The following is a 16,504-nucleotide window of genomic DNA, read 5'->3' as shown; positions in this document are numbered from 1 at the left end:
GTACACTTAACGGCTAAAACAACAGATTTTACGTTATACATACTTTACCATAATAAGTTGTTTCAAAAAAGGAAAAAAATTATTGAAAGAAATTAACATGATCCTAAATTTATTTGATGCAAATTTGAATAAAAAATTCCAATAGCTTTTGTGTACATATTGCGTAAATTGACAAGTTGATTATAAAATTTATATGGAACTGCAGAGACCAAAATAGCCAAGACACTGTTAAAGAGTAACAAGAAAGGGAGATTTGTTCAATTGGACATCAAGACCATATAGCTATAGTCGTTAAGAGAGTGTGATATTAGTATAAAAGTAGATAAACAGATCAGTGGAATAGAACAGACATTTCAGAAACAGATCCATATGATTATAGGAAAGATGGCACTTCAGGGTAAGGACAGTGTTCTAAAACAATGATGCTGGGGCAACTGGATATCCATACAGGTAAAAATGAAACCTGACCCCTAAATTAAACCACACACAACATCAATTCCAAGTGAAGTGTAAATACAAAATGCAAAATGCAAAACAAAAGAGCTTCTGGCAGGGAGGGGAAGAGACAGTGGAGAGTATATAGGTTAGGAAACAATTTGTCAAACCTGTCATAAAAAGCACTCAACATTAGGACAAAGATTAAGTTTTCCTACATTAACTTTATGAATGTTGGTTCATTAAAAAGACAAAGTGGGAAAAGAGATTTGTAAGATATCACCAACAAAGGACTTGAACCCAGGCTACATAAATGATTCTAACAAATCAATAAAGACAGATAACACAGTTATAAAAAAATTTTTTTTGAACAGGTACCTGGTAAAAGATGGTAACCAAATGACCAAGAAATACATGAAAGATGGTCAATATTTAACATTGATTACTAATGTAGGATTCAGAGAAATATAAATTAAATCATTAGTACCACTATGTCCCCACCAGTATTGGCTAAAAATAAAATGACTGGTAATACCAAGTGTTGGTAGCATGTGGAACAAAAAGAACCCTCATACGCCACTGGTAGTAGTGTAAATTGGTAAAACCACTTTCATAAAATGTTTCCACTTAAAGCTGAAGCTACGCATGCCCTGTAGCCTAACAATCCCACTTCTAGGCATACAATCAAGAGAAATGCATGCCCACAACACACTCAGGAGCCATGTTCAATAATATTCATAGAAGCGCTCACTATTCACAATAGCCAAAACGGGAAACAACTCAAATGCCCATCAAAAGTAGTAAAATAAATAATCATAATATATACATACAACAGAATACTATGCAATGAAAGAAACTGCAGCTCCACACACATGGATTAATCTCATAAACATATTTTTGAGCAAATAACAACAAAAAACCCAGACACACAAAATACAAATATTGTGAGATTTCATTTATATCAGGTTAAAAAAAAAAAAAAAAACAGGCAAAACTAAACAGAAGCGTTGAGGAATACATGCTTAGGTCGTAAAATTACAAAAAAAAAAAAAAAAAAGCAAGAAAGTAATAACCATATAAGTCAGGATGGTACTTTGGGGGATGCAAGTGGCAGTGATTGGTAGCGGATGCAAATGGGGTTGGGGGGCTGTCAATGTAATATTTCCTGATGTGGTTGATGGTTATACAGGTATTGGCTTTGTAATAATTCATTTAAGTTGTACAATTAAAAAAAAACAGCAATTTATATACTGATCAAATCTAATGCCTACAAATGAAAAGAAAAAAGTGCCAGTTTTTTATTACATAAATGAGGTTCCAATTCAAATTTGAAGCTAAAACCCATGACATCTGCCATATTCTAAAATATTCTATTCACATAATTCATTTATTTTTTCTAGAAACAAACAAAAAAACTACCTTTAGCAATAAACTAAAAGAAAGAACATGGTACTATAGTAAAATCAGTGTTTTTACTATTCCCCTAGGCCAGCATTCACCAGAGATTTCAGCAGGCCGTTCTCTTGATAGAAATCAACCAAGTGTCAGTGAGTGAGATTACAGGTATTCTTTACATTTGCTTTGCTGTATGTTCTAATTTTTATTAGAAAAAAATTAAGGGCATAAAAATAAGGTGGATGGGAAGAAGAATAACCATTTTACCCATAAAATGAAGTCCTTACCAAGCCATACATTCAGTCTAGCCCCAATTTAATCTCACTACAAAAGATTCCCCTTGCCCAAGTGCCCTGGATACCAGCCAGACAAGCCTATTCAGACTTCATCACTCTTTGATTCCTCTAGGTCTCTGCTTTCTTCAGAAGCTGAGTAAATGAGTCACACAGGCAGGAAGCAGGAAAAGCAGGAAGGCAATGGTGAACTGTAGCTAGGTGGGGACTGTGACGAAGTACAGGATACAAGCTCTGTCTCAAGGGAACTCACTGTTGTCTCTTAAATTTTCAAGAGAAGCCCCAAATACAGATTTTCATGTGAAATCTCCTGAAATTTAAATGTTAGCAACAAATTTCAATTAAAAAAAAAGTGCATGTGCCAAACAAATCAATAACGTGCCAATTTGGGACCTCTGGCTTTCCTCATTCCATTCTTCTGGAATGTGAGCCTTTTTGCTAGTCAAGGAGTCGCTGGGTACACAAAAAGGTTAAGTGGCTGGTTACTAACTGAAAGGCTGGCAGTTCCAACCCACCAGAGGTTCCCCAAAAGGGATGGTGATCTGCTTCCAAAAGGTCACAGCCATTAAAACCCTGTGGAGAGCAGTTCTGTTCTGACACCAGGGCTTCAAACTGGAACTGAACCGGGGGGAAAAAAAATCCTCCAAATTTTGGCCTCAGTGAAACCGAAATCCAAATTAAAAAAAAAAAAAATGTTTTTCTGAACCCAAACCAAAATCTGTTTTGTTGTTTCTGGTTCAGAAGCCCTGGTGGTGTAGTGGTTAAGAGCTACGGCTGCTAACCAAAAAGTTGGCAGTTCGAATCTACTGGGGGCTCCTTGGAAACCCTGTGGGGCAGTTCTACTCTTTCCTGCAAGGTCGCTAAGAGTCGAAATCAACTTGACAGCAAAGGGTGTTTTTGGTTTATTTTCAGTTCAATTACAATTTTAATGTTCAAAGCAAGATCACTAGACCATTCATGTTTGATTTGCATCTGGTGCCCATGTATGCTGAATGCTTCTCTGGCACATCGCTGGTAAGGGCGCAGCTCATTGTTTCAGCAAGTGACACTGTACAGCCACAGGTATAGGTGATGACTGCTGTTACACCAGCCGATTCACAAGCCAGTCAGAGTTCACTATTTCCACCCCATGCTTGACCTCTCACACAGTTAACCCAAGCAGTGTCTGTATGAAACGCTTGGTGCAGCGACCAAGAACACTCGTAGTCAGAAATTTCAAAGAGCTGGCTAAAACGCATCATGTACTGAACAGAGTTTTATGTGAACGAAAATTTGCCAGATGAGTGTAAAATTTTAAACACACATTATTCACATTTTTTAAGTGTGGTATTTAATTCAAGAAATGAAAACAGCATATAATTTTTTGATGATTCTATTCTTTTATTCAAATTTGATTTAAATGTACTATCACATATTGTACTTAAATGCTTAAATTTGGTATTTATCTCACAAATCGAAATGTTAACAAACACCAGCAACTAGTGGGAAGAAAACTAATGTTTCAATTGCAATACACTGTTATTTCACCAAAAACAACTTGACGTCATCACTATGAAATGAGATTTTTCTTCAATAGGTGCTAGATAAGGGTATGAGAATGTTGTAAAGCGGGACTTCGAATGGAAGAAATCCGCAAACTCTTTGTAAAATCAAAGTTATTCTGGTTTTTCGAATATACTGACGATACATGGCTAGAAGCATTTTAATACATACTGGCTCTAATTCATTTCTACAAATGTATTTATGCATTCTATTCTATTTATGTTATCAATGTCCAAGACTTGCTTTTACTGTAATATAACACAATGACTATAAAATATGCCTTGGAAACCCTGGTGGCATAGTGGTTAAGTGCTACGGCTGCTAACCAAAAGATTGGCAGTTCGAATCTACCAGGTGCTCCCTGGAAACTCTAGGGGGCAATTCCACTCTGTCCTATAGGGTTGCTATGAGTCGGAATCGACGGCAACGGGTTTGGTTTTTGGTTTATAAAATATGCTCAATGTTATTATTTCTTATCCCTTGAATTCCAGTATGAGAAGAATCAGAGAAAAACCATGTCAAGAATTTTTCAAGTACGAAAAGATTGAAAATAAAAGCACACATACAATTTGCAACACAGATACAGCTGGAGACCACGCAGCGAATTTAGAGAGGCACCTGAAGCATCATCATACAGATGAATACAATGCAGTGTAAAGCAAGACAAAGAAAAATGAAGAAAATGTCAGAAGTGTTCCAAATAGGCAATAAAAAACATTAGACAAGTTTGCTGTTCCAGAATGCCTTAAGCTGAAATTAGATAAACAATTGTCCCTGCATGTGTTGAATTAATTACCATTAATGGTTGTTCATTTGAGTTAATTGAACCTTCAGGATTCCAGAAAATTTTAAATCCAATTATTGCTTCAATTGGTCAAAATTTTTCAATCAACTCAGAGTATATTAGGGAAATGATCTCACTTGTCCTTAAAACTTAGCTCCAAAATTAGTAGTAATTAAGATAAATGAATATTGTCTTTGAAAGTAGATGTTGCTAGTAGATTGAGCTGGTCAATTCTAGGAGTTAATACTCAGTTTGCACAAAGTCTATAAGATACATTTGTTGACAATGAGGATGAAAGAATTAAAAGAAAGACACACAGGCCTGTACATAAAAAAACACTGTGTATCAAATTTTAGAGAAGTACAACACTGACTTACAACAGATTTATTCTGTAACCGGGAATAATGGCTCTAATATGACTAAATTTGTTCAATTGTTCTCAGAAATGATAGTGAAATTAAATGGCAAATTTCAGGGCAAAATGACAATTTTGAAGATTTTGACTTAGTGTACTCTGACTTGCAGACAATAACCATTGCACAGTGCAGTGAAAGTGACAAGATTTATATGGTAAGATTGGTAAAAAGTGTGCTGCACATACACTTCAATTAGATATTAAAGACAAAATAAAGGATGCTGAACTGGAAGACTTTTTAGGACAATGTCGTGAACTCATTTAAATACTTCATATTCTGGCATTGTCTACCAAACTTTTGGAAAATAACTTAAGGAAACCTGTATTGGATTACCCAACAAGATGGAACGGTATAGACATCACGTTAGAAACCTTATTAGGATGCAAAGATCTTCGCGACGTATTAGCTGAGAATAACACGAAATATTACTTTTCTAATGACAAATGGGCATATGTCAAATTAATTTTGGAAACTTCAAAACCTTTAAAGAAAGTTACAGTAAGAATGCAAAGTGAACAATTAACCATGAGTGATGTTTTTGGCATGTGGGCGGAAACTAAGCTAAAATTAAGAACTCTTTCTAATACATTTGGAAACACACTGATTGAAAAATTGAATGTCAGGGTAAGGTTTCATCAAAAATGATCATGGACTAGAAGCAGTTTATCTAGATCTTTGTATCAAATTATGAACTTAAGGGGAAGGCCATATTACACCTAAAAAGCATTTGGGAAATGACAGAAAACCGGAAAAGGAATAATTCTGAAAGTGTAACAAAGGAAAGCAATTTAGGAAATACTCTCATTTCAAATGATGTTGATGAGATGGAATTATTTCTCAAAATAAAAGAAAAAAAGTTAAATTGAAATCAAGACTACACTGTTAATATTGACTCTATATTAACAAGCTTTGATAGTGTACAAAGAGTTGAGAGAAAAAAAGTATTCTTGAATTTTGAGAAGAAAACCGTTCACAGTATCACCAGTTATATGAAAGTGCTATGTTAGTTTCAGGTGCACCAGCTACTCAGGTCAGTGTTGAGAGAGCTTTCTCAGGTTTGAAATTCCTCTTGCAAGACAACAGGGCTAGCTTAAATGAAAAAATATTAGAGGATATTCTTTTAATTAGGTGTAATTATGGTTTACTGCGATGATGTTTTCTTAGAGCTAAGTGTTTATGAATTAAATCTATATTTGTAATGATATGTTTATTTTATGTAATGTCACGGCAATTTTTCAGCTTAGAACATGAGTGAATACTAAAGTATTAGATATTTTATTGTACTTTGCCTTTATGTATTGATGTAGTGGGTATTTCTTGTATAAATTCTAGTATTTGATGAATAAATTCTTAACAATGTTATGTGACTATTTTTTATTTTATTTATTATTTATTAGGTGTTAGTAGTGAAATGTCACCTATATCAAAATTAAGTTTGTTTACAGTGTATTTCATAGTATTAAACCCACTGCCAGCAAGTCAATTCCAACTCATAGCGACCCTACAGGACAGAGTAGAACTGCCCCATAGAGTTTCCAAGAAGTGCCTGGCGGATTTGAACTGCCGACCTCTTGGTTAGCAGCTGTAGCACTTAACCACTACGCCACCAGGGTTTCCATTCATAGTATTAAGCTGAGAATTTCCTAATAAAAAAAGTATTTCCAATCTTCAATTTAAAGTTTACACAGTAATGTTAGGAGCATTTTTATCACAATACTATTTTTAAAGTGACTCTGTGCTGCAGTGAATTCTAGTATATTTTAAAAAATAGAATTTCTTTAAAAATAACATAGTTGACACTGTGTTTTTCTTTGTATTGAAATGTTTTAAAACAGTGATTAAAACTGAAAATCACTGTCATATTAGGTTTATTAATGAATGTGTAGAAAGAAATAGTTTAATATTTCTACTTTCAAAACTACAAAATCTTGGGATGAACAAAATTTGAGTTAATATAAAGACGTAATATTATTTGCAACATAAGGAACGAATTTGGTAGCTATATTTCTTCAGATGAAACTGCTGCAAGTTTCCATTTGCAGAATATAAATTTGAGATCAGGGAGCAAAAAACAGGTTTGAACCAGCTCAGTCATGGCTGACAAATCAAACACAGAACAGAACCAAATTTTTAAAATTTTGATGAACTAGAACAATAACCAGAATGGAAAAAATTAACAGTTCGAAGCCCTGTCTGACACACTCATCAAGTAGCTATGAGTCAGAATCAACTCTGACGGCAACTGGTTTGCTTCCATTACTCTATACCATGGTGATCTGTCCTGACAACAAGCTCACAGAATATACCAACCCAATTTAAAAATTTTTGTGACTTACTATAATTCCATTTTTTGCTTATTCCATTATCCCAAATAGGTTACAAAGAATAACGTATGGGTTGGAATGGTGTCTGAACATATTTCCACAGTACTTAGGTTATTTATCAATATATACAGTTGACAATCAAGAATTACTATGTATAAATTAACAGTGAGTCAATTATCTAAGTGTTTCTGATTAAATTTTAAACCTGACTAAATGGTGGCCTAACAAATCTGTATCATGACTCTTATGTTTAACAATGGCTAGATGACTGAGCAACTGGCTGTCTAACTCAGCAGCATTAGTAGATAAAGTAGTAACTGCCCATCTTAGGCCAGGTTCTCTAGAGAAGGAAAACCAGTAGAAACAGCTCACGCTATAGTAGAGGCTGGAACCTCAGAAGATTCTCCCGATTCAAGTAGCCGCGGGGGCTGGCAAACCCAAGATCGGCAGGTTGGAAAGCAGGGCTCTTGCTCACAGGCTGCGAATATTGACGAATCCCAAGATTGGCAGGCAAGACCACAAGGTTTCTCCTAATTCAGTTGGCTGCAGGAGCTGGAGAACCCAAGATTGGTAGGTTGGAAAGCAGGGCTCCACTCACAGACTGTAAAGATCCATGAATCCCAAGATTGGCAGATAAGCTGATAGCTCATGTTCCAAGAATCGGAGGTCAGATGAACAGGAGGCAGCCATTGGATCCAGAGCAAGCAAAAATATATATATGCAGAACGTCTGCTTATATTCAGATGCAGTCCACACCCCCAAGGAAACTACCTTTCAACTGACTGGCTACTCACAACAGATCCCATGATGGGGGTGATTACATATAAACCCTGAGAATCACGGCCCTGCCAAGTTTACACACAGTCTTAACCATCACACTGCCATAGTCCTTTCCCACTTTATCTACAAAAGCTGCCATAATCTTATCGCCTCTGGTGACACACAAACTGTGCTTGACTGCCGACCTAAAGGTTGGCAGTTGGAACACACTCGGCGGTACCACAGAACAAAGGCCTGGCAATCTGTTTCTATAAAGATTATAGTCAAGAAAACTCTATGGAGCAGTTCTACTCTGTAACACATGAGGTTGCCATGAGTCAGCACAGTCCTTTTCAGCTGATATAACACTTTTTATCTTACAAATTTTTTATTCCTAAGTACACCTAAAATTCCAAGATCCTGAGATCTAGAAATTTTACTCAATTTTACATTACTAGTCTAAGTCTCCTTTACTGCCTTACACATTTGTTTCTCAGTTTCATCCACTTCTGACTAAAACATGAGGCTTTAGCTACACTGCTTTTAATTCTGTGGATTGACAGAATCAAATGTTCTATGAAAAGATGAATCATCTTAATTCTAAACATATTACTCTCCTAACCAAATATTTTCTAAATATCTTCTATGTGTCAAACACTGTTAAATGAAGGAGATACAAAACAGTCTAAGACTGGATCCTCCTCTCACCTTCAGGTGCTTACGATGTATTATGGAAAATTACACATAAAAATATTTCTATCATTATTGTACTGCAACTAACAACAATGCTAATGGCATTGTATTTTAATTATTTACCCCTTACCCAACAGAACTTTTCATAGTCAGCAACTGTGTATGCTTCATCTCTGTATATCCTCAGGACCTAAAACAGAACCTGGCACACAGTAGTTGATCAAATGTTTCCTGAAAGAATGAACAAAAAAATTAACACAAAGTAAAAAAAAAAAAAAAAACCACCAAACCTGCTGACATAAATTTGATTCCAACTTACGGCAACCCCATGTGTTACACAAAGGGTATTCTTGGCTATTATCTTTGTGGAAGCAGATTCTCCAGGATTTTCTTCTGTGGCACCACTTTTAGATTAGTCGTCAAGTGCAAACCATTTGTGCCATGCAGTGACCTAACACAAGGTGCTGTTGAGCTGATTCCGACTCACAGCAACCCTACGTACGACAGAACAAAACATTCCTCAGTCCTTCGCCACCCTCATAATTGTTGTTATGCTTGAGCCCATTGTTGCAGCCACTGTGTCAATCCATTTCACCAAGGATCTTCCTCTTTTTCGCTGACCCTCTACCTGGCATGATGTCCTTCTCTAGGGACTAGTCCCTCCTGAAAACACGTCCAAAGTATGTGAGATGAAGTCTCGTCACCCTTGCTTCTAAGAAGCATTCTGGCTCTACTTCTTCCAAGACAGATTTGTTCGTTCTTTCGGTATTTCACAGTATATTCAACATTCTTTGCCAACACCATAATTCGAAGTCATCAATTCTTCATCAGTACTCCTTATTCGTTGTCCAGCTTTCACATGCATATGAGCAACTGAAAATACCATGGCTTGAGCCAGGCATATCTTTGTCCTTAAAGTGACATCTTTGCTTTTCAACACTTCAAAGAGTTCCTTTTGCAGCAGATTTGCAATGCATCATTTGATTTCTTGACTGCTGTGCCCATGGGCACTGATTACGGATCCAAGTAAAATGAAATTCTTGACTTCAGCATTTTCTCTGATTATCATAATGTTGCTTATTGGTCCCGTTGTGAGGACTTTTGTTTTATGCTGAGGTGTAATCCATACTGAAGGCTGTGGTCTTTGATCTTCATCAGTAAGTTCTTCAAGTCCTCTTCCCTTTCTGCAAGGAAGGTTGTTTCATTTGCATATCGCAGGTTGTTAATAAGTCTTCCTCCAATCCTGATGTCCCAGTCTTTTTCATATAGCCCAGCTTCTCAGATAATTTGCTCAACATACAGACCGAATAAGTACAGTGAAAGAATATAACCCTGACCCACACCTTCCTGAGCTTTAAGCCACACGGTATCCCCTTGTTCTGCTGGAACAACTGCCTCCTGGTCCAAGTACAGGTTCCTCACGAGCATAATTAAGTGTTCTGGAATTCCCATTCTTCGCAATGTTATCCATAACTTGTTATGATCCGCACAGTCAAATACCTTTGCACAGTCAGTAAAACAGATAAACATCTTTCTGGTATTCTCTGCTTTCAGCCAGGATCCATCAAACATCAGCAATGATATCCCTTGTTCCACATCCTCCTCTGAATCCAGCTTGAATTTCTGGAAGTTCCCTGTCCATGTACTGCTGCAAGTGCTTTTGAATGATCTCCAGCAAAACTTCCTTGAGCATAATATTAATGATATTGTTCAATAATTTCTGCATTCTGTTGCATCACCTTTCTTTAGGGCAGGTACAAATATGGATCTCTTCCAGTTGGTTGGCCAGGTAGCTATCTACCAAATTTCTTGGCATAGACGAATGGGTACTTCCAGCGCTGCCTCCATTTGTTGCAACATCTCAATTCATGTTCCGTTAATTTCTGGAGCTTTGTTTTTCGCCAATGCCTTCAGTGTAGCTTGGACTCCTTCCTTCAGTACCATCAATTCTTGATCATATGCTACCTCCTAAAAGGCTGAACATCAACCAATTCTTTTTGGTACACTAACTCTGTGTATTCCTTCCTTCCTTCTTTTGATGCTTCTTGCATCGTTGAATATTTTCCCCACAGAATCCTTCAATATTGCAACTCAAGGCTTGAATTTTTTCTTCAGTTCTTTCAGATCGAGAAATGCCAAGTGCGTTCTTTCCTTCTAGTTGTCTATCTCCAGGTCTTTGCACATTTCATTATAGTACTTTAGTTTGTCTTCTCGAGCCATCCTTTTAAATCTTCTGTTTAGCTCTTTCACTTCGCCACTTTTTCCTTTTGCTTTAGCTACTCTACATTCAAAAGCAACTTTCATAGTCTTTTGTGACATCCCTTTTGGTCTTTTCTTTCTTTCATGTCTTTTCAGTGACCTCTTGCTTTCTCTATGTATGATGTCACTCCACAATTCATCTGGTCTTCAGGCGTTCGTGCTGGATGTGTCAAATCTGTTCTTGAGATAATCTCTAAATTCAGGTGGGATGTATTCGAGCTCATACTTCAGCTCTCATGGGTTTCTTCTAATTTTCTTCAGCTTGAACTTGAATTTGCATATGAGCAATTGATGGTCTGTTCTGCAGTCAGCTCCCAGCCTTATTCTGACTGATAATACTGAGCTTTTCCATCATCTCTTTCTGCAGATGTATTGCTTTGATTCCTGGGTACTCCATCTGGTATAGTCAACATCTATAATCACCACACATGTTGGTAAAAAAAAGGTACTTGCAATGAAGAAGTTGTTGGTCTTGCAAAATTCTATCATGCGATATCCAGTGTTGTTTCTATCACCAAGACCATATTTTTCAACTACTAATCCTTCTTCTTTGTTTCCAACTTTCGCATTCCAATCAGCAGTGATTATCAACGGATCCTGACTGCATGTTCGATCAATTTCAGACTGCAAAAGTTGGTAAAAATCTTCAATTTCTTCATCTTTGGCCTTAGTGGTTGATACATAAATTTGAATAACATTTGTATTAACTGGCCTTCCTTGTAGGCATATGGATACTATCCTATGACTGACAAACCGACAATACAACAAACTGACAGACACATGGTGTTAACACTAAGTACCATATGACAAATTTAAAACAACACACAATAAAAAGAATTGGACATAGAGACCACTGTGTGAGGCCCTTCAGTCGCCCCACACTTATCTACTAAAACAGATTATTTTTCTATTGTCCATCCCCCCACCTTCTCCCCCAGTCTCCAGCCCACATTTAATTCCCTCATTTAATCATCCTATGAGTCAGAATTCAAATCAACTGCAATGGTGTTTTCTTTTTTAAACACACACTACGCACTAATCGCCATGCTGCGCATTAGACTAGATACCAATGATACAAAGATTAATAATAAAAATCATATTCCCTATATTAAAGGAGGCCACAATCTAGCAGGAGAGACAAGCAGATAAAGGACCGTAACGCTTCAAATCCTAAAACAGAGGTGTATACAAAGTATTATAAGAGCATAGATGAGAAAGCATTTCACTCCGAAGAGAATCAGAAAAGGCTTTCTGAGTCTTGAAAGACTGAATAAGATTTCACCAGGAGAGGGAAGAGAACATTTCAGGTCAGGAGACTGGTAAGCATCAAGGCACAGTGTGATGAGGAATTGCAAATATACCCTATGGCTAGAATCATTTAATGCATCGGGGGGAGGAGGAGGGAAGGGATGATAGTGCTCAGATTTTGAAGGCCTTTTTAAACGCTATCCGAAAATTGGGATTTTATTCTGAGGGTGAAAGGGAATTCCTGAAGATTTTAAACCAAAGAACCGACTACGGTTTTTAAAAAGACTGGAACGACGATGTAGACAATGGACTATGAGGAGTATTATTCCAAAATCACCCCTTCCCAGCATATAACAGTGGCCCCAATCACGTAAGTACTGACAACCGTACAAGCCCTTCAACTGCCTACGCTCTTCTGATCCTCACAGACCACATCCCAAACTGCTTCATTTCTTCTGCCAATACATCCTTTAAAACGTCTGGAAACATACTTTCACAGACACAGCCCAGAGTCCATTTGGAAATGTCATTCCATTTCTCCCATGATTTTGTATGCTTCCGATGAGAACAGAACGTTCCATGACTATAACGTTCATTCTCCCTGCTTACATTTTGTATATAACCTGGTAATATTTTTCCAGCTTGCGAATTCCGGCAGGGTTATGCGTCTTCCCGCCCAGTAGTCCTCCACTGAGCTCTCCACGTGGTGGAGGCTCAAAATGAATGCCTTTGAGGGATAAAGAGAACCTCAAAGTAAAACACGCAGCCACGTTCACAGCCTCTCCATCTCCACCCATCGGTTCCCTTCTCTTCTCCACCGCCCACAGAGGTCCCGACGGTGCCATCTCCAGCCTGGGGAAATTTGAAGGGGCAAATAAAACCCCCCCGCCTCTGCCCTCCCAAGCCTCACACGTACCCCCTCGGTCTTCATGTCCAAGATCTTCTCCACCTCGAACACATCCTCCCCGTCCTCCTCGCTGTCCCCAACGGCCTCCGCTTTCACTGGCGCGTCCTGTTCTTCGACCGCTGCTCCAACTCCTTCTCCTTCGATTTCAGGCGACTCACCATTGCTGTCGGCACCTGGAGCAGGAACTGCAGTGGCTACCACTCCCTCTGCAGCCGGGGCTGCCGCCATAACTAAGAGGTCAGCAAACCGCTGGAGCAAAACTGGTTACGACACACACCCCCGGAAGGTTCCTATGCCCTCCGTAGGCGGGTGACAGAGGAGGGCAACCAACCAATGGCGAGGCGCCAGAGCCCGGAGTGACGTTCTCCAAAGCCAGTCACTGTCCAGGCCGGCGCGCCCGCGCACAACGGAGCCTACAGGAAGTGGGTGGGCGGGCCGAGGGCTCCGAGCGGAAGGAAGCTTTTCTGTGGGCCTCAGGGCGCACGGGATTGGACAAGGGTCCTTCGAGGGCGGCGGGAGGGGCTGGCGCGGAGCTCGGCGACACGGGAAGAGGAAAGGGCTGGCGCGGAGTTCCTGTAGGAAAGGGGAAGGCTGCAGGGAGGGAGGGAGGGAGGGAGGAAGGGTTCTCGGCGAGTGGTGCGGGGGTGAAGAAGTGGGGAGGAAAAAGCTTTTTGGTGTTTTGTGGGGAAACTGCATGGATTGATTGGCAGTTTTGAAAGGGGCAGAGGTTCGCGCCCGCGCTGCGAGGGGCGGAAAGGGGTGGCCTGGGCGACAGTTCTAGCAAAGGGAAGATCTGACCGGACCTCCTAGGAAAATTACCAACGGCCGTGGGAGTTCACTTTGGAAGAAAAGTTCGGACGCGGAAAGGGGGTGGGCCACCAACAGGGGAGGCTTTCTGGGAAAGGGACGGAGGACTTTTAAAATGGCTGTGGCACCCGACTGTTGCCTTGACCGTAGCGCAGTGGATCGGAGAATGCCCAGAGATTCGTGTTGTTAAAAAATAATCAAAGCACAAATAAATAAAAATAGGGTTTATTCAAGCAGTTACTCTGCATGCACATAGAGAGACCATTCTTTTTCGTAAAAAAAAAAACAAAACAAAAACGTTGACATCTAGTAAATTCCCACTCACAGTGACCCTAAAGGAGAGAGTAGAGCTGGTGGATTTGAACTGCTCAACCTTTTTGTTATGAACCAGTTCTTTACCGCTACAATGAAGTTTTTAAAGAGAGGAGGGAGAATGGAAAATCAACCATTGGCTAATTTTAACGTGATTGTTTGAACTCTGCCCTCCCTTACTAAAATCAGCTGGCTTGAGGTTACTGGAGGGGGAGGGGTGTGCGGGGAGGGGGACATAATTTGCATAAGTCTTTGGTTGTAGGCCGGAAGTTTTAAAATGATGAAAGGTACCTCAACTATTTAAGGGAATTCCAAGAATTAAGAAAGCACAGGAAATTAGTTATCTAAAGTTACATTCTGTATTAGGTAAACTCTGAGCTAGTTTATGGTTAATAAAGGTTTGTGTCACAAAGAGGGTTTGCAAAGAATCACTGTGTGAAACTGGGCTTGTTTATTAATTCCTACTCTTGGTCACACTCTCCAGGATACTAAAAGCTTGAAAAAAAAATACAGATATTTAAGATTCTTGAGATATATGTTGTAGTGAGTCACTATGAGAACAAAACCAAGGTTTGAAAAATTCTTTTGAGCAGACTGAGATTAGCCAAGAGAATAAATTCTATGGTTTTTTTTTTTTTTTTAATACAGCAGCTCTCGTGACTAAAGGAACTATTTCCACAATTGAACATCCTTTGAGTTTCTCTTTAGTTAGAAAGTGCAGTGAAATGGATTACTTTTGTGTGGCCTTTCTCCTCATGGTCTGGTAACTCCCACCCAGCCCAGGTGATTGGGTGGGACCGTGCAGATAGGGTAATTGTAGCCACAGTGGCTAAGAGCTTGGCAGCTGACCAAAGGTCGGCAGTTGGAATCCACCAGTAGCTCCTTGGAAACCCAATGGGGCAATTCTACTCTGTCCTGTAGGGTCACTCTGAGTTGGAATCCACTGGACTGAAACGTTTTTTTTTGTTTTGGTCAGTTCTGCCATCCCACTGGGCTTGGAATAAGTCACCCCAGAGGCAGGGAAAAGAAGGGCCCACCACCACCAAGGAAGGAGAGACCTTCAGCAGACCAACGCCAGGGAGAGGCGTGTCTTCCAGCACGGCTGGGAAGAGGCTGTCCTGATGGAAGAACTGTATCCTTGAGTGTTCCTGAGTCTGAATTGTAACCTGTTACTTCCCTAAAAAACTCCATAAGCATGAGTGTGGTCTGTCAGTTCCATGTGGCCATTGCAATGAACTATCGAACCCAGCAGAGAATAAGAGTATTGTGGGAGGGATGACAGAGAGGGAAGGCATAGTCTGACCACTGCCTCAAAGGAAGCAGCCTTGGTCTTGATCTTGAGTTTCCTTCCCCTTCCAGAAATTAGTGGAGGTCAGACACGGCCCCCACACCGTTTTTAACAGAGGGTTTTTTCCACTTTCCTTCCAGTGCTGCATCTAAATGGACAAAAGTTTGTTACCTTGTTTTTACACTGTTGTTCTTGAGACAGGCAAGAGATCTGGCTGGCTATAATTAAATAGCCTCTGACTCAGTATTGTAATCTAAACCTAAATGCAGATCACCTTTTGCTGCTGTCACCAGAGAACTACTTGTGATTAACAAACTAGGTGCTTATTAACAAACTAGGTGCTTAGACAAGATAAGGGGCTACATTTTAAGGCCCTGTGTGCTTGGCCAGCTATAATTAAATAGCCTCTGATTCAGTATTCTTGGAACTTAAACCTACGTGCAGACCACCATATAACTTTTACTGCTGGCACTCAAGGACTACTTGTGATTAACAAACTAGGTGCTTAGACAAATAAGGGGCCATATTTCCTATCTCTACATGCTTACCTAGCTATAAATTACTGATAACCTTTCTGAGTTGTTTTTCAAGTCACCTACCAGGCGCAGAGCACGTGCAGTAAAAATCAAGGTAACCTATGAATGACCTTCCACATGAGATAATCATGAGCAGTGATCCTTTGCAGGGACTCGAACCAGGATCCAGAGATGTCATGCATGCACAACATCCCAGAATAAGTCCTGTTCGACACCCCAGCAGCCATCATGACAGACTCCATCTTAGTTCCGACAACCTCTGCGAGGAAATCCATCTTGAATTCCAACCGCACGTGCATTTGATTTTCATAATCCCTCCCCTTCTCCTGGAAATCTCCACCCATCTAATGAATGAAGAAAACCTTTCATAAACACTAGGAAATCCTTTGTTCACAAGAGACTGGAGGCTAGCATAGGTGGAAACCCCTCTCCATCTCTCCCTCATGAGCCTTTTTACTTTCTGTCCCTAATAAACCTTTGTTCTTATGGAATCTCTGAGCCTCTCC

At 39.5% G+C, this 16,504-nt stretch overlaps 1 protein-coding gene across 3 annotated transcripts in view; it reads right to left on the bottom strand.

Moving 5' to 3' along the window:
• The window catches only part of MPHOSPH8 (M-phase phosphoprotein 8), a 99,230-nt gene extending 85,881 nt beyond the window's left edge, over positions 1-13,349 (bottom strand). Inside the window, exon 1 of one of the 3 annotated variants that reach the window (XM_049867363.1) lies at positions 13,065-13,349. In XM_049867363.1, the coding sequence (XP_049723320.1) occupies positions 13,065-13,283 (219 nt within the window). In that variant the 5' untranslated portion in view covers positions 13,284-13,349. The remainder of the gene's footprint in view (positions 1-13,064) is intronic. The other 2 variants (XM_049867361.1, XM_049867362.1) reach the window with 2 other exon arrangements.
• Positions 13,350-16,504: the final 3,155 nt, after the last annotated feature.

This window comes from Elephas maximus, chromosome 23 (assembly GCF_024166365.1).
Source record: "Elephas maximus indicus isolate mEleMax1 chromosome 23, mEleMax1 primary haplotype, whole genome shotgun sequence".
NCBI classification, from domain to species: Eukaryota; Metazoa; Chordata; class Mammalia; order Proboscidea; family Elephantidae; genus Elephas; species Elephas maximus.
Note: the sequence above shows the minus strand (reverse complement) of the source record. Positions and strands in the feature narration are given on the sequence as shown.